The sequence below is a fragment of the Silene latifolia genome, chromosome 4 (assembly GCF_048544455.1).
Source record: "Silene latifolia isolate original U9 population chromosome 4, ASM4854445v1, whole genome shotgun sequence".
Lineage (NCBI taxonomy): Eukaryota > Viridiplantae > Streptophyta > Magnoliopsida > Caryophyllales > Caryophyllaceae > Silene > Silene latifolia.
Window position 1 is genome coordinate 106,008,311 of NC_133529.1, and position 26,315 is coordinate 106,034,625.

The following is a 26,315-nucleotide window of genomic DNA, read 5'->3' on the forward strand; positions in this document are numbered from 1 at the left end:
ACAATTATCAAATCAGTGAATAAATATATGTTTGATTAACTCTCACAAAAAAACAGAGTACAATCAATCTTTGATGGAGTACAATAATTTATGTAACCAATTACTTAGTACTATCAACTGGATTATTTTCTAACAGGAAAAAAAGCCAATTCAGTTATAAATGATGTTTTCAATTTACAATTAAACGGAAGTGTAAACAAAATTCAGTAGAAAACTGAAAATAACAGAGAACGTTCAGGTTGTGCTCACCCTTAGACAGTAACACAAGCAAACTATATACAGCTTGCATTCTCAATCAACTGATACTCCCCATCTACAGACTTTGTCCATCTTACTACTACAAGAATCGGTTCACAACCTAAGCAGGTATCTACACCTCAAAAGCTGCTCATTCCCCCGAGCTTTCACATGAGCTACCCAGATTACCCAATATGTCTTGAATCAACAGTCTAATCATACCACTGCCTGACGATCTCGATATATCTAAGCATTCTTGCAGGTCAGAATCGCAAGCTATCAGGACCCACTCATGATCGTCATCCAGATACTTAATCTCGAAGGTTCCCACTTCCAGTTTAAGCCTCTTAGCCACCTCCTCTCTCAACTCGACAATGTTGGAAGCCAGGGAGAACCTAAACCGGATTATGTCTTCTCTAAATGTGGCTTTTATGGTTACCGTCTTCATATCTTGTCTAACAGAATATCTGGGTGTCATACCGATGGGACTCGTAGCTATTCTTGAAGATGGGCTCGGGCAAGACAGGTTGATCCACCCTGCTTCTGGAACGACTTCATTTACATTGCCGTCAGCGCCTGAACGGCCGATATTTCTTAGATCTTTTGAGCTTCCTGCATCTTCCAGAAGCATCTCCCCAAAGGCTTCTTGAGAATGTCCACCGAGGAGAGCATCTGGAATCGAGTAAGCCCCATTTTGTCGAAACATTAAACCGGTTGAATTACCCGCTTGTTCATAATAGCTCGGGACAAAATTTCCAGTTGGTAGGTTGCTTTCAGTTCCCGGGCTCCCGTGGCATGATCCGTGAGAAGTTGATGTGCCAGTGCTCACCTCCCGAGACCCACTCCCGGCTTTAGAACCAAAGCAATTCTGCTCATTTATCCTCTCTTCGCGACTAGATCCCCTACTCCTAATCTGCCCATCAATTCTTGGTTCATAGGGCGGCATTTCGCTTCTCTCATCGGGTACATCAGTAGGTTGAGATGCTGGTGATAGTTGCTGGCAGGTCCCATTCACACCAGCAGGCCATGAAATAGAGCCAACAGGGACAGGGATGGTAGGTTGAGCAAGAGAAGTCAGGCTAAATGATCCGTCAGCACCTTGCACTGACTCAATCACACGCTTGAGCTTCGTCAGGGAGCGGTTCACCTTGTTGATTTTCCGGGATGGCCATCGAGATATCCCGTGCTGCCTACAGATGCGCTTCATAGTTGTTGGGCACACTGTTCAACGACACAAAATTGTGGTTATGCATTTATCATATGTACTCTGTTCAATGCAGTCAAATTCCAGCACAAAAGACTTGGTGGGAGAAAAAAAATAAGTACTACGAAATCTATCACCAAAAATGTACCTCCAAGGCTTTTGGCAGCATCTTTAAGACTCCCAGCAAAATATTGTTGAAGAACATCCAAGCTAATTTGTTTTTCAGCTTTACCGCGCTTTCTTTCAGATGTTTTTTTGCCCTCTTTCTTTACTGTAGGAGAAACTGCATTGTGGCTTCCGTTAACGGCGGCAACATTCCTTGCACCATTGGGAGCATCTGTTTCTACCATCAACTGTGGCTGGGAATTATTTATAAGTGGCAGAACACCATTTATCGTCTCTAGCACAGATGGATGTTTACTCGACAAATTAGGCTCAATCTGTAAATCTTGATCATTATCAGTAGATACTTCAATGATTTTCATTAGTTTTCTTTCCTCTTCCAGTTTGTTTCCAGAAGCAACCATGAGATTTTGGAGATCCTCCTTCATAGTTACCAAAATTGAATCCAGCAACTTCAGCTGCTCCGCACTGTCAGTTATGGTAGAAGGCAAAAAGAACTCAAGAACATAATCATCATCCCCAGTGTGTTTGCTTCTCAAACAGATGGCGAAACTGCCCCTTAACCTGAACATCCGAGCATAATGCACCAGCGGGTAATCCGTTTTACAGAATTGTGAAATATCTCTGCAAAAAGACAGGCCATGGGATGAAAAGGCCCTCCCTGCAACACCCTGGCCTTTCTGAAGATGATGCTCAGCACAGGCCTCCCGGAAGCCCCACATATGAGCATCTACAACATAGAATGCTACATCAGTGGTTGACATGCATACTCGTCCCATACAACTTCCATCAAAGCTGGAGCAACTTTTCTTGATACCACCGCCGTAGGCCAGAACACTCCGATGCCTGCAAGGAATCCAAGTCTGAGCCAGGGGCAACTTATATGTTTCACATACCTCTGTTAATACTTCCAAGATTTCTGAAAGTGCGTTTTGTCGACCTTCATTGCAGATCTGAATAAGCATTTAAGTCATGTAATTTAGATATTTTTTTTTTGAAAGATGATGAATCAAGCGAACAAGGATGACAAGCTTGAAAAAGCTACCTGGATGTTAGGGTGATCTAGTATTTCTGAACTCCTCAGATTAACTGCCTGCATTGCAAGAACTGAAGATCTTTAATGGATGCATTGCCAACAACTAAAGCAGATGGTTTTGCTAAACAGATGCAGAACTCAAGATCTATATGGCAATGCTTAAGATCAAATGCATCACATTAAAACCCTATATTCAAAAAGTCTTTAACACACTACGAACTAAATCTTCATAACAGAGTTATGACTTGTGAGTAAGTAAACAATGATTGGCAGTTCGCACATGCCAGAAAATAATGTGCACACATCCAGATATGTAATACGCATGGTGTCATTCAAATGCTACATCTAATCTATATGCACGGAAGGCCATCAAAAGAAACGATAGATAAAAATGACAAGGAAATAAACCAACCTCAAGAGCTTTGCAAACTTTGTCAACCTCAGGAGCGTAATTGATCTTCTGTGAAGTCATAATGAGTTCAAGAACACCAACACAGGACTGACCTGAAGGTTCAAACACGGGCAAAGCTAAGGTACCTCTCACATTATAATGCTTGGCATGATCAACCCTCGGATATTCTTTACTCGAATAATATTGCACATCTGGGGTCCACTCTGGCAACTTTTGCCGAAACACGCGACCAGGTAGGCCGAGGGTGACATCGTTTTCCCCGTCAACAGCAAACATGTACATCAAAGACACGGTCCTGTACTGATTCAAGCCATTACTATGTGGGCCTAGGACAAAGGGTTGGCCTGAAGTCGTAAGCATATAGCGGTTTCCACTCCTAACGGGTGCCCAAATTTGAGCTAAAATCTGATGCTGTTCGGTGGATTCTTTGAAGTACCTAAGCGCCTGCGTCATCCTCTCTTTAATGTAATAGGGCATATCCAAGTTCTCGAGGGGAGTAAACCCCATGAATGGTGCTGGAATCTTCTTCTTATTATCATCCTCCTCATCGTCCGCGGCAACACCACCACCACCAGCACCACTACCAAAACCATTCAGTTGGCCATTGTTCATTCCGTTTTCAGGAACCGGTTCTAGATTACCTATTCACAACCCAATCGAGAACGAATCATCAACCTCACAAGCCAAAATATTAATTAATTCAATTTTTATTTTTATTCTCAAAATATTACTTTGGTTTAGAAAAATATTCCATTCGATTCTAAAAAGCAAGAAATTGGAGAGGGGGTACAAATAAGTCAAACCCTAATCTTATAGGCTTATCCAAAACAATCAAGTCTATCATCCTACAAAAATCATTCCCTCCTTATATTCAGTTTGTCTTAACAATTAATACAGCAAAATGTCGTCAATGAGTGGCAAAAGAGTAAAAAAAAGGTAAACAAAGGATTGAGACGGAGGAGAAGAGAAGGTAGGAAATGAATACATACAGGAAGGAGAAAAGCGGGAGAAGTCAGAAGGGGGTTTGCGGGGGTCATCAGAGAAAGCCCAAAGAGGAGAAGAAGGATGGTCAGAAGTAGAAATAAGAAGAGGAGAAGTAGCGATCTGGTCAAATGACCAAGAAGCATCAAGATCCCCAAAATCAAGGTCCATGAAAGTCGTCGTTGCTGCTGCTGTTGTCCCTTCTAGATTCACATACAAATTACTACTACTATTAATAGTAGTGTTATTGTTGTTGTCACGTGTTCTAGAAAAGGGAAAAGGAAAAGGAAGAGGCTGATGTTGTTGTTGATGAAATGGTGACTTATTAGTTGTTGCTGTTTCTGTTGTTGCTGCTTCGGACATAATCAATCAATCAATCAATCAATCAATCAGCCAGCTTTTATGGAATGAAGGAATGAATTGCAAAGTTTGTCGTATTAGTCTGCTGCTGCTGCTGCTGCTATCTTCTTCTTTCTTCTCTTCTTCTTCTTCGTATGCGTATTAGTCTGCAGCTGCTGAGCTGTTATTATTGTTGTGAAGAGGAAAGAGAGAGAGATATTGGGAGAAGATTACATTTGATGGGTGAACAAGACTGCTGATAGGAGAGATAGAATTAGTCATTTTTATTTTTTTTGTAAATAAATAAATTTAATATTTGTTTTCTTGTGGTCGGGATTTTTAAATTCCATTTTCTGGAGAAGCTTTGATGCTTTGATGGTGATTCCGGGAATCCCACGCATTTCCCACTTACCCACTATCCCCAGTTGCCTTGCCACTCTTTCTTTTCCAAAACGCTATTTATGCCATTTTTTTATCCTTCCTCTTTTTTAACTCCACAATATATTCTACTTCTCATTCCATATCTATTAAAAGAATAAAAGAAAACATATTTCCTAAAATTGAACTTAGGCCATGTTTGGTAAATAGCGGATTAATTTCAGTATAAGCAGATTGTAAAGGCAGATTAAATAGAAGGTTTGTGACTAGTATATTATAATTAGCAGAATTAATTTGAGTGTTCGGTAACTGGCAGATTACGATTAATAGATTGTTAGTTTTCTTTATAAAATGTATTCCCTCTTATTCTCTAAGATCTTCCATATTTCCTAAAACGACAAATTCACTAAGATCTTCCACTTTCCTTATTTGTCTATTATTTGTGGTTATAAGGGCATTATCAATAGAGGTTCATCAAGATGTTTGTAGGATGACATGTCCATCATTTTAGAGGTTTCTCAACAAACCTTCTATTGTTGGTGATGAGTGTTGAGGTTCATGGATGAGAGGGGTTACAAATTAGTAACCAGGTTTATGGAGAGAGAATGTGAAAGGAAAAAAAGTATAGTGGGTCATGATATGAACCTTGAAAAGGTTTATTTGTTATTAGGCCCTGTTCTTTTGGACTGAAACTTATCGATTCGAATCGAATCGAACTTATAAGATCTCGAATCGAACTAAAGCGAACTTATAGGATCTCGAATCGAATCGAACTTATAGGATCGAATCGAATCGAACTTATAGGATCTCGAATCGAACTTAAATTAAGTGAGGTATAGGATCTCGAATCGAACTTATAGGATTCGAATCGAATCGAATCGAACTTATAGGATTCGAATCGAACTTATAAGATTCGAATCGAATCGAACTTATAGGATCGAATCGAATCGAATTTATAGAATTTGAATCGAACTTATAGGATCGCGAATCGAATCGAATCGAACTTATAAGATCCGAAGTGAACTTATATTAAGTGACTTTAAGTCCAAAAGAACAGGGCCTTAGTAGGAGGTTTGTAGATAAATGGGCTTGTAAATTAGGTTATGTGGCATGAGAACAAACCTCTTAGAGGTTCATCTATTGCTAATGCCCTAATAACTCATAATCCCACATTCTCTCTCTTACTTTTATTTACATCCACATATCACCATTCCACTAAATTCTACCCAAAAATAATTGTGGAAGAACTTAGTGAATAGGAGGGAGTAGTAAAATTTACAAATTTAAAAAAATACTAACCAATCATATTGACCCCAAATATGTTGTTTACCAAACCCTAAAATTAGCATATTGACTGGTCAAACATGCTAAAACCCTTGAATATGCTAAAATTTGGCCAATATGTCGTTTACCAAACACCCCCTTAATATTTTTAGCATATACTATAGACACAATGAGTTATAAATGAGTATAATCTTTTAGATTTAAATATTTATCATTCAATATTACACATTATGAAAAAAATTACGATAAAAATTCTTTGACTTTTTATGATAAGTAATTTCAGCTTAAAAAAATACGGTATAGGTAAGAAATTATAAAATAACATCATTAATTTCTCGGAAAATAAAACTTGCGATAAAGATTCTTTGACTTTTTATGATAAGAAGCTGCGGTTAAAAAAATATGTTATTTGTAAACAAAATTATAAATTAACATAATTAATTTCTCGAAAAAAAGAAAAACTTTCATTAAAATACTCATTTTGTGACTTCCTACGATTTTTATTTTTATTTGTTAAATCAAAATACAATGATGAGAAACATGAAAAATAAATGAATTGTTGATTTAATTAAAATGCATAAATAATCCCTTTTTTAATAAAAGATTAACAAATCTCCAAATTTTTCCACTCAGTTTTCACGTCCAAGTGATACTCTACTATACAATGTCGTCTAATTAATTGATCTCACTATCTATAATTAGTCTTATACAATATTTATGATACGAATTCTACTCAAAGAATAGAACTCGTGAGTTTGTAGCGGAATTTACTAAACTGGACAGTAGCTGAAACTGTCTGATTGCCGAATTTTGTATGATTTGAACGGTTTTATGAACTGTCTGAAAGTGATTTCGAACCTGTGATTTTTATGTGTGTTTGATATTTTAAACGAAATAAAAGAAAACAAGGGATATTTGCTTGAGCTAGACATATAACTCAGCCAATGGTGAACTATAATCAAGACCTATTGATTATAACTCGGGTTAATGCTTGAAAACGCGTCAAACAATAACAATTTGGAACGAATCGCGTCGAACCTAGGGTTTACAAAACTTGCAAACACAATAAAGCAACAACTTCAATTTTCTTAATTCAATATCATAATCTTAAATAAACGACACAAAAGACCTCCTTATATAGGAGTAATAAATCGACCTACTTAGACTAAACACACCCCTAAACTGATCAAAACAATCAGCTAGAAACTTACCTATAATCGACTTTCCTAATTGCCTTATTATTCTTATTCTTTGATTAGGAAACTAGTAAACTTTCCTAAACCGAATAAGTTTAGAATTTAGGAAACTAGAAATTCTAACACAACTAGGAAATAAATAATTCCTACTACTATTAAGAATTAATTAATAAAATTAATACTCCTAGGATATGACTTCTTTTAGGAAAGAAGTCTCGACACCTCTTCCTTAGACGCCAAGTAACCACGTGAACAGCTACTGAGACTGCTTCTTCTGGGCATTTAACTGAACATACACTGACTGTTCATTTTGACCAGTTCCTGCATCATTTTCGTATCAATTTACCTCATAATTAATCATATAACAAAAATATTGATGGTAATTATGGTCACAATTTTTTCATAAATTGTTGTTTAGCTTCTAGTAGCCTTTTACATGAACAAAACATATTCTCTACCATTTCAAAATGGAATAAATACTATTATTGTCAAATACGTTAAACATTTACATCTAAAAATACCAAGCTTAGAGCGGGATTAACACTAGTCTTAACATTAAAAAAGGTTAAATATCATCCTACTCGAACATATAAGACAAATCTTGTATTCTATGCAGTCTCCTTTTGACTTGTTTATATTATATTATTATTTAACCCGTCTTAAGCTTAAGACAAATACAATCCGTCTTAAACAAGAATTTGTGTTTCTTACTCCAGACAAAAGAGTAAATTTCTATAACTATTGATAATTTCCTTTCTGAAATTTATAATTAATTTGAAGTCAATATTTATATGGTTAGGAGTGATAATGACAAATAAATTATACAAGAAGTTTGCTCTATATGGTTTGCTAGTAAGAGTATAATTCATCAAAAGAGTATTCCAGGGGTTCCACAGCAAAATGGGGGAGTGAAACGTAAACATAGCCATTTTGTTGAGACAGCTAGAACCATGATGTTATATACAACGTTACCTGAATGTTTTTGGGGCGAGTGTTTATTAGCAGCAAATTTTGTCATAAACAAGTTGTCTGCTACTATCCTTGCTTGGTCTACACCTTATGAGGTTTTGACATAAAAAAGGCCACCTATGATCAGTTAAGGATTATGGGATGTTTAAGCTTTGCTCTTGTGCCTTCTAGAAATAGGGATAAGTTTGATCCTAAAGCTAGGAGGTGTGTATTCATTAGATACCTTTATGGACAAAAGGGTTATAAATCTATCATTTAGAAAGTCACAAAATCATAGTGAGTAGGGATATGATTTTCAATGAAACTGTGTTTTCCTACAAATCTAATGTTTTAATTCTGACAATTTTTCGCCTGAGTTTCCTAGTGATTCTAATGTTCCACTTACTGGTAACAAAGAGGATGAAGTTTTACTTCAGCTTGGAAGTTCATCTGGACTGTTAATAGCATTATTTCTATTTCACATAACTTTGATAGTTCTATTATTAGAAATGTTGCTCAAGGGGCACCATCTGCTGCTTCTACAGTTAATGCTCCACTATCCAGAAAATCTACAAGCGCAACCAAGCCTCCAAGTAATTTTCAGGGTTTTATTTGCCCTACTATCAAACTTGCTACTTCTTCTTTCTCTGTTTTTGATATAATACATATCCTGAAGCTCGTACTGCTTCCATGGCAAAAGTTTTAGCGGTCCATGAACCTTCTCATTATCATCAGGCTAAATCTGATTCTAATTGGGTCAAGGCAATGCAGCTAATGTTTGAGGTCCTTGTAACACCCTTTTCTTACCCGACCGAGGTAATCGGGAAATGTTAACATCTCGATTTCCCGAGACGGTGAATCGGAGTTGTAATTAAGAAACATTTAAATACAATTAAAGTATTTAATGAATTACATAATAAATGAAAATAAAGACTACAGGTCATACTACAATGACTCTCTAAAGAAGACTAAGTCAACTATCTCATGCCGACTCGACTCCAAGTCTAAAGCTCTCTTGTCGCCCGCGTGATACCAAATACAACCTGTAAATGACTACTCCCCATATGATCGGAAATATCACATGAATCGACCCAGGCTACCTCGGAAATAGGCGACAATTTACACACAACTCCAAACACGTCAATTTCAATAAATAAGCATAAAACACGTGTAACACCCCCTCATACCAAGGTACCTTACCAAGGACTACCCTAGCATGAGAGGCTGTTACCATCTCGGTTGCCCGAGGTTAGTATATCAAAAGCAACAATCCAAAACAACTTTATTAAAGTATAAAGAGTTTAACGTTTACATAATCTCAGCCCAACTCTAAATAAAAGTGTAAGGGCCTTAATACAACTGAAATCTAAGACAGCTAAACTCGTAATAGCGGATGCTAGACTCGAAGTGATGACTCCCCATGACTGTCCCATAACTAAACATCTGCATTACCTGTCATAATCTGCTCACCATCCCCGAATGGATCACCGCAGGTTTTACAAAACAACAACACGGAGTCAGTACCGTTCAATCAAGATAAGACAAGCAAATAATGTAACCGGCTGATCATCCTCCACAGTAACTGACTACACACCGAAGTGTGTAGCCCTGCCGGATTACCCATCGCAACAGGTAATCCACTCCACCGGTAGGGGACCGTAGCCCATCCCCACCAAGTCCAGCTTATCAACAAGCGACTATCAATCCATGTCCCTTAATGTGCACATCCCCTCCCGTGACGGGTTCCACGGAGGGCGAACTAGGGTGTGAAGCCACTCCCGCAAGTGACTCCACCACAATCAACACACATCACAGTACCACGGCATCACAGCTTTCACAACACCACCACCGTCACAACACAACCACATCACCACCGTCACCACACACCCATACTCCGATGATCAACAGATAACAACAATTACAATACAAACACAATCTTAAATCAATTAACAGTAACTGAGTAGGGAAACCCTACCTTTTCGCCATCCGCTATGCTGCAATCAATTATACAACATGCATAACAAATACCACATCGTCACCTACAACAATTATAATCAACAATCCCCAAATTAACCCAAATCAATAATTATGGCAAAACCCTAAACACAATCTATTAACTGATTACAAAGCACCAGACTCACCAACGAAATCGAGACAAAAGACGGAAGTGTAGACTTGCGATCGAACGAATAGCCTTGAGAGTGATTAGGGTGATTAGAGAGGGAGAGATGGACATCGTTAGGTTTTGGTAAAAATAATTTAGAAACTGTAAACATAATTTATATAATCTCTAATCACCTTAACCAAACCACGGAAAATAACACCCGTCAGACCGGATACTCGGTCGAGTATAGACTATACTCGGCCGAGTATCCTCTACTCGGTCGAGTATTCATCATACTCGGCAGTAGCCAAACAGACGCTACGACACACACTACTCGACCGAGTAGGCCATACTCGGTCGAGTACCAGCCTATAAAATCCGTAGTATTACAACACGACACGATATGTAATGAAGAAACATGCCAATGATATCAACAAGACACTGTTATACAATCACCACACTGGTACCGGGACACACCCAGACGTACCCACAACCCGGTGACAGCACCGCCCACCAACCAGCCAGATCGCAGTCCGTAACAAGGTACTCGGGACACACCCGTGGTACTGGGTCCAGACACTAACCGGATCCCCTGCTAGACGTCGTGTCTCAACCACAAGCGTCCCTCCATAACTCAAGTCATTAATGTGCACATCCCTCTTGGAGTGGTAAGCTCCAAGAGGCGACCTAAGCGTAAGGCGGTCTCTCAACCACCTTGCGTGTCCTCAACAACCATACATCATCACCACAACTCCCCCACAACCTCCAACCACTACATATATCACTAAATGCTTTACAATATGCCAATATGCCCATTTCACAATGAATATGGATAACTCTAACCAATTGTGCCTCTTTCTCATAAATCATGAATGTCAATCATGCCACATACCCATGTATACCAACAACCACATGTTATAATGCAAATCTAATGACATTATAAAACCAACACTAATGACTCATTATCATTCTATGAAGAAATCCCAACAATACTATGAGACTAACAACAATTATCCACAACAATCATGTTATAATGCAATATCAACACAATAATGACATATGCAACCATTTACTCTTATTGAAACCGAGTAGGATTAACCTACCTTTTAGCAAACTCCATAAAAGCCACCAACTTACTAGCATTACCCCTCCATCAAGTCTCCTCCTATAATAATTAATGAACTAGTTATCACAATTACATCCTACAACATTAATAATACTAATTAACTCCTTAATTAACCCACTTAATTAGTTAAAACCCCAATTAAAATCCCATAAGATAACACACTAATTAAACTAGGGTTTACTAATGAAGAATAAGGAGAAAGAATAAGGATAAATTTACAAATGTTAACAAGTGAACAAGAACAAAAATTTGGGAAGCAAAACTCCAAATGTGTGTGCTAGATCTTTGTGGATAAAGTGAGTAATGTTTTGATAGGATTTTTATAGAGTAGAGGATAAGGTAGGAGTGAAATAAGGGCCAAGAAATCTGAAAAAGATGTTTAAAAGATGATAAGGTCCACCCAAGAAGCTCATACGTTATTCTCAAGTACTCTCTCGAGGTTCTTACCGTCATTGTTACTCCCATTATGCCAATATGATTCTCATCCTTCCCAAGAAGCTCATACGTTTTCCTTTATCGTATATCCTTTCTTTACTCATACACTACTTATATGCATACTATGCTCGTTTACTTCTTTAGATTCCCAATTGTTACCTTCACTCCCCCTAAAACAGAACTTTGTCCCAAAGTCTAACACTCAATACTCATAAAGTATTCTCGAAGGACTCATCATTTAATGCCGCAAGCCACCACTTCCCGGGTTTACCAACCGCTTCTCTACTACACAAGTCTATGGTCAAATCTTGTATGTTCATAACGTCTTTGATATAAGTCTTAGTCCATGAGTCTCCCGAAGGTCAAAGCACGAAGTCAAATCCGAGGTTTGACATTCTAACTTCATAAGTAACGCCCAACTTCCGTTGGTGATACACGTGTATATATATGTATTTATCACGCAACATGACTCAAACATTATTACGCATGTATATGTCACGTCAAATCTCACACAATCACATGAATGTGCATCAAATTATAAGAATATACAGACTCCATGAAACAATTAAGAAATGCCAAAATTACTCTTGATGCATGTGACTCATCATGTTCAACACTTCCCTTTTCCGCATATACCGCCTCAAATCCCCCACATGATCACACATGTGTTTCAATACTCGTTTCCATCCACCATCGATACTTCCGTTTATAAGGAAGATTACCATACCCAACCACGCGAATAACCACTACGTGATACATAAATGGCACTCATCACGTATTACGAACATCACTATCATCTTGATTCCACAAAATAAAATCACGGCAACTAACATACACCATACAAGGTTATCATGTCATCTTTGTCATTAAAATTAATCATGTGAATTAATACTTGCAGCTTAATACGACACACAATGTTAAGACATCAAATACTATGGACCAAACGTAAACAATTCACACGAGAATATCACCCATCTAAGATGAACATGTTCATCCAAACACACGCTAACCAATATAAATCGCGAAATAAGGGTACACACCCAATACTTGGTCGAGTATTAACAAAACGAGCACCATAGCAGGTCACTCGGTCGGGTGGGGTGACCACTCAGCCGAGCAGACGACACTCGGTCGAGTGAGCGTGGCACTCGGCCGAGTGTCACCTGAGCAGAACTGGATTGTTCCAAAAATCGTTCTAAGCTTGTCTATACTACTATACAAACGTATATGACTCCCAACGGCGACTAACACACCATCTATTAAACGAATCTAAAACAATATCTTGGCCTTATGGCCACCATTACAACACATTTAAAATAATTACCCAAGTTACACGACTGACATAAACATGATATTTCAAAATTCGTTTCACAACCGTTCTGTCTCCTCCGCCACAAGTGGTGACGGTAAACACCGTCACTAACAACCGCACTGCAGTGCTAAACGCTCCAGTCTCGTGAACACGGTCTCAACACAACATAACCATAAGTAATGGCAATGATATCACAACTCAGATAAGCAATCGACTAAATCACAATGCATAACATGGATATTTCGCATAATAATTAGAAGACAACTTTTCAAACAATGTCCGTACTACCACTCACGGGGTCAGAGTCTCACACAACCACTCTCACACTTCGCAAATACACACTTAAATTAAGCGGTTATATTATATAACATAAGTGATCAAAGTATCTTAATATAACTTAATTCGACCTATATTCATTACATATCACATTCTCAATCTCGCACCCACGAAGACCAAACTTAGTGGTACCAAATTTACAACTATCCTTACTTAATTCTTTCTCGTCACCACTCAACTCAAGGTTACCCAATCCCTTAGGATGCATATAAGGAACCTTATCTTCATCAATGGGCACATCCGGACTTTGATAAGTGGTATCGCTCCTTAGTGAAATAACATTAACTTGTTCATGTGATTGCTTACCTTGAGGAGGAAGATTGACGGGCTGTTTTGAGGGGTTTTGAACCGCCAATTGAGCAACTTGAGTATCCAACATCTTCTAATGAGCTATAGGTTCAGAAATTTGAGCCGTCTACTTTTGTTGAATCATCAAAGTCTGCTGCAACAAATCTTTCATCTCGACCATGTCATTACCTGGAGCTTGTGGAGGAGGTTGCATCTGTTGGAAACCTCCTTGATTCTGTTGAAAAAAATTCCCTTGTGGTTGATTACCATGATTTTGGGGAATGATATATGCATTCTGTTGCGAGGCTTGAGCAAATAAATTCTGACTCCTTTCAGAGAAGAAGTTAGAATAGGGATAACCTTACTTAAAAGATGAAAAGCATGAACCTTTCAATTGTACTCATACACTTAGTCGCAGTGTGGCCATCAATCCCACATCTCTCACAGGACACTTCTTGTTGAATCATAGCATGAACCGTTTCTTGCTTATTACCCAAAGATTGGGTAGTCTTCAATTCATCTATTTGAACAGTTAAGTCCTCCAGCTGTGCTGCGACAACATTATCCGATCCACCCCCTCTTGTACTACCTCTGGGATTACCATACTTAGCAGTATGGGTAGCTATCTGATCAATCAATTTCCATGCATTATCATCATTAGTATTATCCTGGAATCTCCCATTAGCTGAAGAATCGAGAAGAGCTCTATGATTCTCACACAACCCGTTGTAAAACTGGTTGCAAAGAAACCATTTCTGAAAACCATGATGGAGAACTAAACGAACTAGTCTCTTGAATCGAACTCATGCCTCATTCAAATCTTCAGTGGGGCCTTGTTTGAAGCTAGTAATTTGGCTTCTTAAGGTATTGGTCTTTTGCGGTGGAAAGTATCTCTTGTAGAATGCAAGAGCTAAGTTATTCCAATCAGTGATCCCATGATCCTCCATATCTAGATCCCTCAACCACTCGGTCGCGCTGTCTCTTAGCGAAAAGAGAAAGAGCACCTGCTTTACATGATCTTGAGTTACCCCAGCAGTTAAAGGGATAGAACAGCAGTAATCAGTGAATTTATCCATATGTTTCACAGGATCCTCATTAGCTCCTCCTCCAAACAAGTTTCGCTCCACGAAACTGATATAAGATGGACGAATCTTGAAAGTACCCTTATCTCTTGTAGGAAGCTTGAATCCTTTCGGGATAGAAGCCAAAGTTGGCTCAGAGTGACTGGCAAGATCAGACATCTTTGTTGATATAAGGACGGGGATATGAGTGTCAAAAATAGGCGTGTCCTGTTCGTAGGACGATTCTTCTGACGCAAGTATGTGCTCTGTATCACTGTCAAGTATACTCAAGTCTTCTACTTGACCTATTTATCTTTGAAATTTCCGTCTGTACCGAAAAGTCTTCTCTCGCTCGGGATCAAAAGGTACAATCTCTAACCCGTTAGATCTTGGCATACACGAAAACAACAAGAAAAATATCAAACTGTCTCAAGGAACTGATGCTCCCTGAGACAAAAGACAAAAATAAACAAAAAACAAACAGAAAAATTGTTGCCTCCCCGGCAACGACGCCAAATTTGATAAGGTTATTTTCAGTTGTTGACCCATCAAAATAAATCCTAAATTACTACTATTTGGTAGCTAGTGGCAAGAAAGGGTCGAATCCACAAGGAGGCGAGTTAATTGTTCTATTTGCTAATATTTAAGTTCGTCTTAAAGATAACAAATTTCTTGAAGGTTGATTGTTTGGTTACTAAAACTAATTGCAATAAAGTAAATAAGATGAATTCAATAATTTAAAAGGTCTAGGGATTAGGTTCACTAGGTAGTTATTCGGGGTGTGATTTAATTCATTAATAGATCAATTTATGTTGTTTAAGATCATATGATCGGTCGATTCTAATATGCCCTTGAGATCTAAACTAAACATGTGGTCACTATCATTAAGTCAATCCATTCAGTTATCGTAGCCTATACTAGTCTTAACCCGATCGGTGAAAATCCTAGTTTGCAATACTAATTAATCAATCCTGCAGAAACTATTTAATTAGATTCAAGACAATAACTGAACAACAACAACGAAGTTATTTTAACTATCAATTCATTAATATAATCCCCTTCTAACAACCTAGATCCCCATTTACCCTAGATTATGAAATTAGCCACACATGATAGAAGGAATAACAACAACAATAATAATAAAAGACATAATTAAAAGCATGTAATAAGAATAATTAAGCAATATAATAAACTTGATTGAATAACAATTGAATAATGATTAAATACTGTAGCAAATTAAGATAGAACGAGTTCTAGATCCGAAAGCAATAGCAATAATACTAAACTAAGAATTTTCTACGGTTTTAGAAGTAAATAAAGCATAAATATAACATAGGGTACGAATTGGGTATTTATAATAAAGCGTAACCGACTTAAAGAAATTGCATGAAAACCCTCAGCTCGATGTGTACTCGATCGAGCCTAGGTGCAAGCGATCGAGTACACACCCACTCGATCGAGTATGCTCAGGTTTGATTGAGTATTCTTTTCGTTTCAGCTCTTTTCTTCGTGTTGTCTTCTTCTCTTCTCTTCCTTTATTCTTCTAGATTCCCCTGCCATACTCCATGTATTCTTTCATGCCCACTCCGCGGTGCTCATTTCATTCCTTTATTCCATAAATGCACCTTTCCTGCATAAAACACCAAATAGCGGAAGTAGCAACGTTCTAGCATATAAGGTATATAATTATTATAAACTAGCACGAAAACCGTATCAAAAGTAACTAAGGGGAGGCATGAATATGTATATAATTATGACTCATCACCGAGTAGGATAAACCTACCTTTTTGCAATCTTCATAAGCTACTCGAATCCGACCCGATTCCGTCTCCTAAAACCGTCTCATCCTATACAAATCACATAATACTTTCACAATACATCCTACACTATTATAAACTAGCAAACCCCTTATTATTACCCATATTACATATACTAATTACTAATTAATCAACCCAAACAAAACCCCCCAAAGTTAGGGGTTCATAAAAGAAAAGAGAGAAAGGTAGATCTTACTCGCAAGGTGCAAGGAAGAAACAAGAGGGTGCATAATCTTCAAATCTAAGTTTGAATCCAAAGGAAAAGTGTTGAGGATGGTTTTAGAGGGAAAGGAGAGGATTTGGAGTGAGAAGAAAAAAGATAGAATGATTTAGGATAAGATCCCGAATTGGGGTATTATCGGGTACTGTTCAGTGGCACTCGGTCGAGTGCCGAGTCCACTCGATCGATTGTCACTCACTCGGTCGAGTGCTCGTCCACTCGGTCGAGTGCCAGCCACTCGATTAAGTAAACACTCTATTCAGTCCACTGCAGCCCCACTAGATCTAGTCTAGGTCACATTTGGTCTAGTGTACGGTCATCCGTTGCTTCCGAGTAGTTTCCTCCAGTCCTAAGGTCTCTTCACGCATCCCAATGTACTTTTACGAGTCCCAAAGTATCCGGGTATTATAAGGACACTCGACCGAGTGCAATGACACTCGACCGAGTGGACTCAGCACTCGACCGAGTGCAGTTTTGGGCAGCTCAATTTCGCGTGTATATTTGTTCTTATATATTCTTTTCTTCTCCATTCCTCATCACTCTTCATAACACCAATATCAAAATTCCTCTAAAAATAGTTCAAGAACTCCATTGTTGTGTCTTGTTACTTGAAGTCGGGTTTTCCGCTACATTCCTTCTTTATAGTCTTTAGAAATTAAGCAAAGTAAGTGATTTTCTCTTTCTTCTTGTTTTTCCCCAAATTTGATTTTTTGCTTAGATCTACGCTAATTGCTTCAATTTTTACCACTTAATGACATGTTTTATTTAATTTATGGTACTAATTGACTTTGTATAACACTATTTATGACAAATATAGAAAATTTCATGTTGAATTTTTGTCCAAATAAAGGGTTCTTGAGGTGAAATTTTTTACGTACTTTTGTGTTTAATATTTGGCTTAATTGTTCTAAGAGACTCTCCTTCTTAGTAATGTATAACATTGCCTTACATTTGAAATTTTATCTTAAAACTTTGTTCCAAAATTTTCGAAATTTTGATGTTCATGCCTAAATTTCAATTTTTCGTGTTTAAAACTGGGTTTAATTGACTAACAAGGTTACTATCTTTGTTAATAATGATATACATCATCTTGAATCAAAATTTCGTCTTAAAATGTTGCCCAAATTTTGAAATCTTATAGTATATATGACCAATTTTGATTTTTGCACTCAAAACATGATCTAATTGTTTCTTGGTACTTGATCCTTGTTGATATTGCATTGTGTTGTATTAAACTAGGAGTTTACTTTACAAATCACCTCAAGTTTCAACATGTATGTTAATTATACCAAAAATTTTGATTTTTATACTCCATTCTTTATTTAATTATGTCATAAAGATTCAATTGTTGTTTAATAATGTTAGGCATGGCCTTAAAATTTGAAAATCTTGTCTTAAAACTTTCCCAAAATTTTGAAGTAGTGTAGAATTTATGCTAAAAATTTAATTGTTATGTTTAATTCTTAATTTAATTGAGTCACAAGACTTCAATCTTGTTAATGAGACATTGTATTGTCTAAAATTGGAAATCTTGTCCTGAAATTTCTTCAAGTTCTCGAAAATACCCAAAAGTTGTGCTAAAATTTGGTTTCATGTTTCATTCTTAACTTAAACGTGTTAAAGGTTTTAATATTTACCATGATTATAGTATCTTGTCTTGAATTGAGACTAAAAGATGGTGTAATTCTACAAGAATTTCATTTTTACGGAAAATTTGTGTCTTGAGTAAAATTTTGGTTTGATTAAAATTCAAGGGTAAATATGTAAATTTCTACTCATATCGTTGTTGGCAAACTAGAATCGTTGAATAAAATTCCAAATTCATTCCCAATTGTCTTATTTCTCTTCTCTCCTACCCGGAGTTTGTTGTGAGAATCGGTCCCGTAGCATGTCGAAGCCACTAAGAAACACAAGAAGCAACCAAGCAAGGCAAGTTCGCCAAGAGCTAGTGATACTTTGGGTGATTTAAACCCCGGAATTTCTAGGCATCGAGTGTGAGTGTAAGGCACATAATTTATTGGAAATGATATCGATTAGATACTTGATGAGAATTCGAACCGTGCACGTAGTTGTATGATGTTGTGGCGGAAAGGAAGCTATGTGAGGAATGAGAGGGCTATTCATGTAATTTTCAAAGATTTGTGAGTGATTGAGTTGGGTTTAGCTTAGTAGTGGTGTAGATAATACGAATAGAGGAGTGTTGAGTGGAAATGAGTTGTATATGAGCATATTTCGATCATTTAAAGCATAAAAGTGAGGATTGACTAATTAGCTTTTGAGGAAGAGACCTTTACACTAGTAGTAGTATGTTGTGATCAAGGAAGTGTTATTTTGTTACCTAGAAAGGTTTGTACTTTTAAAGGACTTAATATGAAGAGTGGAGATGTGGAATTGTATATAATCATCAAGTTTGAGGTTGTGAAAGCACTAGGGAAAAAATCTTAGCCTTTACAAAGTCTTGAGTCGAGTAAGTTGATGATACGGGATAGCGTTATGAATAATGAGTGAGCTATAATCAAGGTTGAATATTTATTGAGTATTTGAACTTATAAATAGTGAATGCGGTTGGATAAGATGTGTGAGTGGTTATTATGGGCATGATTTAGGGTTTATGGTTAACGATTTTTACGATTTGACTTTAGATGACAAGGAAGTAGTTGAAGTATAGGTGGTGGAATATGTATAGTAAAAGTTCTAAAAATGCCTAGTGGTGGAACTACTTGAGAGTGATTCTATACATGTAACATGGTAAACGGTGGTTGTATTGTTGAACCGACGTCGGATTTTTGGGGAGCATTATTTTGTAAAAAACAAAATGAGATCGCTCAATCGAAAGTGATTATGTAATTGAGGATTTAGAATCCTAAAGGAGTTTGTTACAAGTTTGGCATGAACTCTTGTGAGGAGATTGTGTTGTCGGTCGTGACGTAAGATGGATAAGTCTTAGTTTTCAAACACGGGATAAGAGAAAAGACAGAAAAACGCAGAAAACCATGTGTACTCGATCGAGTACAGATGGGCTCGATCGAGTACACCCCCCAGAAGTCGATTTTTCTCGTGGTTCAGCTACGACATTGGGATAAAATAGAGTCCTAGATCGAGTGACCCCTAGGCTCGATCGAGTACACCCCGTAACTGACGACGGTGCTTCTAAAACGACTACTAAAGCAAAAGAAGCTGGGCCAATTAAAATTCAACTACCTTTTCCACACCGATTACAAAAATCTAAGCTTGGACAACAGTTCGGGAGGTTCATGGAGGTAGTAAAGAATCTTAAAGTAAGTGTGCCATTTACTGAATTGGTCACTCAAGTGCCGGCATATGCTAAGTTTTTGAAAGAGATCTTATCAAAGAAGCGGTCTTTTGATGAAAATGAGACGGTGACATTCACTCAGGAGTGCGCAGCCGCATTGCAAGCTAACTCACCACCAAAGCTAAAGGATCCAGGGAGTTTTTCTATTCCTTGTCATATCGGTAGTATAGATATAGATAAAGCCCTTTGTGATTTAGGGGCTAGTGTTAGTGTCATGCCGTATTCTATATGCAATACGTTAAATATGGGTCACCTCCGTGTTACTAATATGACCTTGAGATGTCTAATAGATCTTTAAAGAGCCCGCTGGGTATCTTAGAAGATGTGCCAGTTAGAGTAGGGACCAGTTGATTTCATTGTTATGGATATGGCCGAAGACTCACAAGTACCTATTATTCTTGGGAGACCATTCCTTCACACTGCGGGAGCACTCATAAATGTTAGGGATGGTAGTTTGACACTAAGGGTTGAGGATGACACTATTAAATTTGTTCTTGATAACGCTTTAAAGCGTCCCCATTCAGTAGCTCCATATTATATGCTTAATGTTGTTGATCCACCTATTCATGATTCCTTTGATTTATGTTTGGACAGGAATCAGTCTGTCACCCCTGCTGCTGCGTGATGACCATGGAGTAAGGAGGTGGATGAGATAGAGAAGTTGATTTATGGAGATGAGCCTCATCCTGAGCCGGTTTACAGCTTTGATTACGATGTTGACATAGAAGCTGAGCTGGATGCCTTGGAGGCCGAAATTTTTAGAGAGGAGCCCGTCAAAGTTTTTGATGAAGCTTCTAGTATAGATGAAGCACCCCATATCCTCCCCGAAGATGATGACTCAAAGAAGGATGAGCATGTTTGCTCATATTTTATAGTGGATTTTGAGTTTGATGAGCCGGAACTTTATTCGTTGCTTATTTTATTTGCTTGTACTTTTTATTGGAGCTACTTATGTATGTGTGTAGCACATGCGCTACTTTTTTATTTACTATTGTGTGCTTTAAGTTGTACTGATTGTGACTTGGATGACATTTCTTTTTAAATGCAGGAAATTGTCTCGCCAGATGAGTACTCGATCGAGTACCCTTGTGTTTTGGGTCAGAAACATAGCTGGCTAGGATGGAATTGCGCGGTTGGTTATTTTCCCTATTTTTGTTGCTGGTTTGGGGGAACTCCTATGCTTTTACCCAGTATTCTGTTCCCTTGTATCTACTTTTATTGTATTATCTCTAGTTATTTCCCATTCCGGCCTTTTGTTAGGTGTGTCATGTAGGTTGTTGTGGTTTGTTGTGTGATTGCTATGTTGTAGGCGTCACAATGAGGACAATGTGACATTTAGGTTTGGGGGAGGATTTTTTAATTATGTTGTGTGATTTATTTCTGTTGTGTGCATTTAAATCAAAAATCCATAAAAATTTAAAAAATTCAAAATCCAAAAACAAGTTTGTACTTTGTTTTAGGTCGAGTCTTGATGAATCCTCTATAGACTAAAAGAATAACACATCTGTATTATTCCCGCTCAACTTTCCACCCATACGGAATATTCCCTTCTAATATATTCCCTTCTAATATATGGTAGTCAATAATAATAATAATAATAATAATAATAATAATAATAATAATAATAATAATAATAATAATAATTTTTATGAAAGCTTGTTTATAAAAGCTTGTTTCTCGGCTCCCCACCAATTTCATGTAAACTTTTATTTTCCTTTTTTATGAAAGCTGCGCGCATCCTTTTATAAAATAATAATAATAATAATAATAATAATTCTAATATATGGTTGGTCCTTCCTTGTCTTATTACTTTGATGGTCTTCAGTTTGGGGTGGGTGTGTCCGGTGGAGGAGAGGCTATCTTGCATGCCTTGAATCGGCTCATTGAGGCTCGGGGTGCTGAAGTGGGACTTTCTATGTTGCTGGTTGATTTCCAGAATGCTTTCAACCTTGTTGATCGTGCGACCATGCTTTAGGAAGTCCGTCGTCGGTGCCCAGTTCTTTCCCGTTGGGTGGAGTTTTGTTATTCCAGCCTTGCCCGTCTTTTTTATGGGGAACATTGCTTGTGGTATTGTCAGGTGTTCAGCAGGGTGATCCTTTGGGCCCTTTGCTTTTCGCTTTGGTTTTGCATCCCTTAGTATGCAAAATCCGGGACACTTTTGACCTCACTATGTAGGCGTGGTACTTGGATGATGGCACCATCGTCGGGGATACATTGGAGGTGGAGAAGGTATTGGATTTGATTATGGCGGATGGCCCTCGTTTTGGACTGCATCTTAATGTCTCCAAGACGGAGGTCTTTTGGCCTGTTGAGGATCCTCGGAGTCGGCTTCCTGGGATTCCCCCCCCCCCCCCTCTATTGCTCGGCCCCTGCGTGGTGTTACAGTTTTGGGTGGACCTGTCAATACTTGTCCTGGTTATGGCAGTGAGATTGTGGAGAAGAGAGTAACTAAGACCATTGAGCTAATGGACTTGGTTGCGAGGATTGAGGACCCGCAATGTGAGTTGCTTCTACTTCGCGCTTGTACTGGTATTTCCAAGCTCTATTTCTCCCTTCGTACTTGCTCCCCCAGTGTTTTTGGGTCAGTCCATCTTCCTTTTGATGCTGCTCTTCGTTCCGACTTGGAACGTATTGTCCGCGTCGGCCCGGGTTTTGGGATTGGCAGTGGCGCCTTGCTACATTCCCTTTTCATCTTGGTGGGCTTGGTGTCTATGCGGCGGGAGATGTTCTACATTATGCTTTTATTGCGTCCCGTTTGCAGTCTGCTGATTTGCAGGCTAAGCTCCTCGGACCTTCTGGTATTGTAGCTGCTGGTCCTGCTTTTGACGATGCCGCGCGGGTGTTTACTGTGACTACAGACTCTAATATCTTAGGTAACTCTAGTGAAATTGATGCCCCCAAACTTATGAAGAAATTGGCAGACATTTATTTCGCGACGGTTGCTGCTACCTCAGGGTCTTTTTTCTCTTTGACACCACGCCAGCTTGCTTTGTGGCAGTCTCAGCAGGGTTCCCACTCCTCTGATTGGTTGCGTGCGGTTCCTATCTCGGGGTTGGGTCAGACTATGAACGGGAGGACTTACCGTAGTGTGCTTGGGTATCGTCTAGGTGTTCCGTTATTCACGGTATCTAGGCCCTGTCCTGCTTGCTCTCGGATTTTTGCTGATGATGTTTTTGGGGACCACGTTGTTTCTTGTACTAGTACTGTGGACGTTAAACATCGGCATAACCTCGTCCGTGACACTCTATTCGACATCTGCTATAAATCTAGTATTTCTGCGGGAAAGGAGGTTGATATCGGTTTGGTTGACGGGCATGATGGGTCTCTTCGTCCTGCGGATTTGCTGCTTTATTCTTGGGACAGGGGGCACGATGTGTGCGTCGACTTGACAGGGTCTTCTCCTTTGACTCAGACTGGGATGACGGATTTTGTGCCTGGCCGGGTTATCGCTGATGCTGCTCAGTGTAAGTGTGCTAAGTACGGGGATTTGTGCGCAGCAGCAGGTTATGGTTTTCTTCCCTTCTCTTTCTCTTCACTTGGGGAGCTGGGTTCGGATGCTGTTGCCTTGCTCAAGCGGATCCAGAAATTCTCGGTATCTCAGGATGCGGGGGCTCGGGCGGCCGCTTACATTTTTACTAGACTTAGCTTTGCTGTTGCTAAGGGTGTGGGAGCCCAGATTGTCTCTCGGCTCCCCACCAATTTCATGTAAACTTTTATTTCTATTTTAATGAAAGCTGCGCGCATCCTTTTATAAAAAAATAAAATAAAAAAATAATAATAATATATTATAGTCAATAATATATTGTTGTCAATTATTATGCCCCATATGGAATATTCCCTTCTATAATATTGTACACAATAATATAGCCGTCAAATAATTGTTGTCAATCTTCAAATCTATTTTAGGCAATAATAAATATATACACGAAAAATCCTAGAAAATCAAGAACAATAAAATGGCAGTTATACAATATACAATATTTTATATAGACTATATAATTTTATATACACTATACAATATTTTATATAAACTATATAATATCATCAATACACAATACTCAAATTATTATATACACAAATTATATACACAATATTCTACCGAGATGATTATTCCCCAATTTATATACACAATACACAATATAGTACTGAGATTATCACCCAATTTGCAAATAACATTGTACTGGAGATGATCTCCCAATGTTATTAATGTCATAAATTAGTTGAATGTAATAATAATTTACAATTATAATTTTATTAATACTTCAAAACAATATAATGTAACTTTAAATTCACATTCAATTTATTTAAATAATATTAATACAACACTTCTCTAGAAACACCCCTACTAAATTACTGTGTTGTAGCACGGGTTCTATACTAGTTAAATAACAATGATATTAAATTGCATTGTTTTTGCATTTGAATCCCAATATAGTTGTTGGGCCCAGAATTATCCTGCCTGACCTGAGAGAGGCCAAGCAATAACCAAAACCAAGTTCCAAGCTAAAGACACCTGAAACCAGGCATTTATCAATTATGGATAGGCACCAAGCAGGAGTCGATACAAGACAGGCAATAAACAACCACCAGCCTGAAAGAAGAACACATCAGGCACAAGAAAAGGGCTGAACAAGCAGAGCATGCAACAACCAAGTTGTTCATATATACTCCCTACAAACAAGGAAGACCAGTTCAGAAGGAAAAGATATAGGAAATAGTCAAAGGCAACGGCTAAATGGATGGCAACCACCTCCGGGTAAATAGGGCACAAGCCCTATTTACCAGGAAACCCTAAATGGCAGAAAATGAGGACTTGGGAAGCTAGTATAAATTGAAGTGAAGGAAAAACAAAAAGGAGATTGAACACACTCTTACTCTCACTTACATTCTTGTACTCTTAAGATATATAATTTAGCCTGCCACACCTGATATACCAATACTCTGTCAGACTATCAAAGATCATAGTAACAATCACTCCTGGCTTGGTGCCCGTGGTTTTTTCCCTTATTCCCAGGGTTTTTCCATGTATAAAATCTTTGTGTCCTTATTTTTATTTGTTCTTTTATTTAACAATACCAGTCAGGCGAATTATTTGAGTTAGATCACCCTACACATAAATCCCTGACAGGAAGTTCTTATTCAGTAAAATTCCTGCCAAAACAATTGGCGCCCACCGTGGGGCATCTAGCTCAAAAATAATCAAAACCCATAACTAAACACCACAAAAAACTAAGGAGAAATGGCAGGAGATAGCGTTGAGCAACAACTGGCTGCCGCCAAACAACAATTGTTGGAAATGGAACAGTTGAAACAAAAAATGGCCCAGGCTGAAGCAGAAGTTGCAAAATTGAAATAATCAGAATCCAGCCTGAAACTAAAGCTGGGAGAGAAAGCTTCAGGACCAAAGTTGAAAGTTCAGCCTGGCACACCATTCTCCTCAATCATCAGGAACATTGATTTCTATCTAGTACATCTTGACACTCCTACCCCACCAAAGTCCAAGACAGGAGAAGAAACAGACTCAGAGGAATTCCAAAATGAAGAAACCTCACCAGATCAGACCAACACTGCCATCATGATGGCTATGCTCCAGGAAATCCAAAAACTCCATGAAAGATTTGAGAAGATTCCAGGAGTTCCTACCCCAATTGAAGAAGCAAACCCAGAGAGTTATGCTGATTCACCCTTTGTGGATGAAATAACAAAAATAGACCTGCCAAAGAAATTTGTGATTCCCTCAATGAGGATCTATGATGGGACCACAGATCCACAAAATCATGTTGCCTACTACAAGCAAAGGATGCTAGCAGCATCAATTCCCAGTGAATTACGCCAAGTCTGCATGTGTAAAGGATTTGGAACAACCCTGAACGGACCTGCCATGCAATGGTACATAAACCTGCCAAATGGAAGCATCAAGTCCTTTGCGACCTGGTCAATTCTTTCAATCATCGGTTTGCCAAAGATCGGGAACTAGAAAAGAGATCCGATTACCTATACATGATTAAACAAAAGCCTGGAGAATCAATCGGATCCTACATGACAAGATTCAACAAAGAAAAGGTTTCAATCCCCAGATGTGATGTTGGAGCAGTGTGGAAGCTTTCGAGCAAGGGTTACCCCCGGACAATGACTTCTATGACGCAATGACCATGAAGCCTGTCA

General features: G+C 38.3%; 1 protein-coding gene across 1 annotated transcript; it reads right to left on the reverse strand.

Moving 5' to 3' along the window:
• Nucleotides 1-12: 12 nt before the first annotated feature.
• LOC141653732 (protein NLP6-like) lies at nt 13-4,789 on the reverse strand. Its single transcript, XM_074461577.1, has 5 exons — nt 4,002-4,789; nt 3,013-3,653; nt 2,610-2,657; nt 1,590-2,517; nt 13-1,458 (listed from the first exon to the last, which is right to left on the reverse strand). Exons 1-5 carry the CDS (start codon nt 4,354-4,356, stop codon nt 389-391), a joined length of 3,042 nt encoding a protein of 1,013 aa, XP_074317678.1. The 5' UTR covers nt 4,357-4,789; the 3' UTR covers nt 13-388.
• Between the last annotated feature and the right edge of the window lie 21,526 nt (nt 4,790-26,315).

Bases quoted from the DNA above. Each gene is read 5' to 3' on its own strand.
- LOC141653732 (XM_074461577.1), bottom strand. From the start codon at position 4,356: ATGTCCGAAGCAGCAACAACAGAAACAGCAACAACTAATAAGTCACCA. The intron at 3,654-4,001 runs GTATGTATTCAT...GGTTGTGAATAG, and splicing joins CTCCCGCTTTTCTCCTTCCT to GTAATCTAGAACCGGTTCCT. The intron at 2,518-2,609 runs GTAGCTTTTTCA...ATGCTTATTCAG, and splicing joins TAGATCACCCTAACATCCAG to ATCTGCAATGAAGGTCGACA.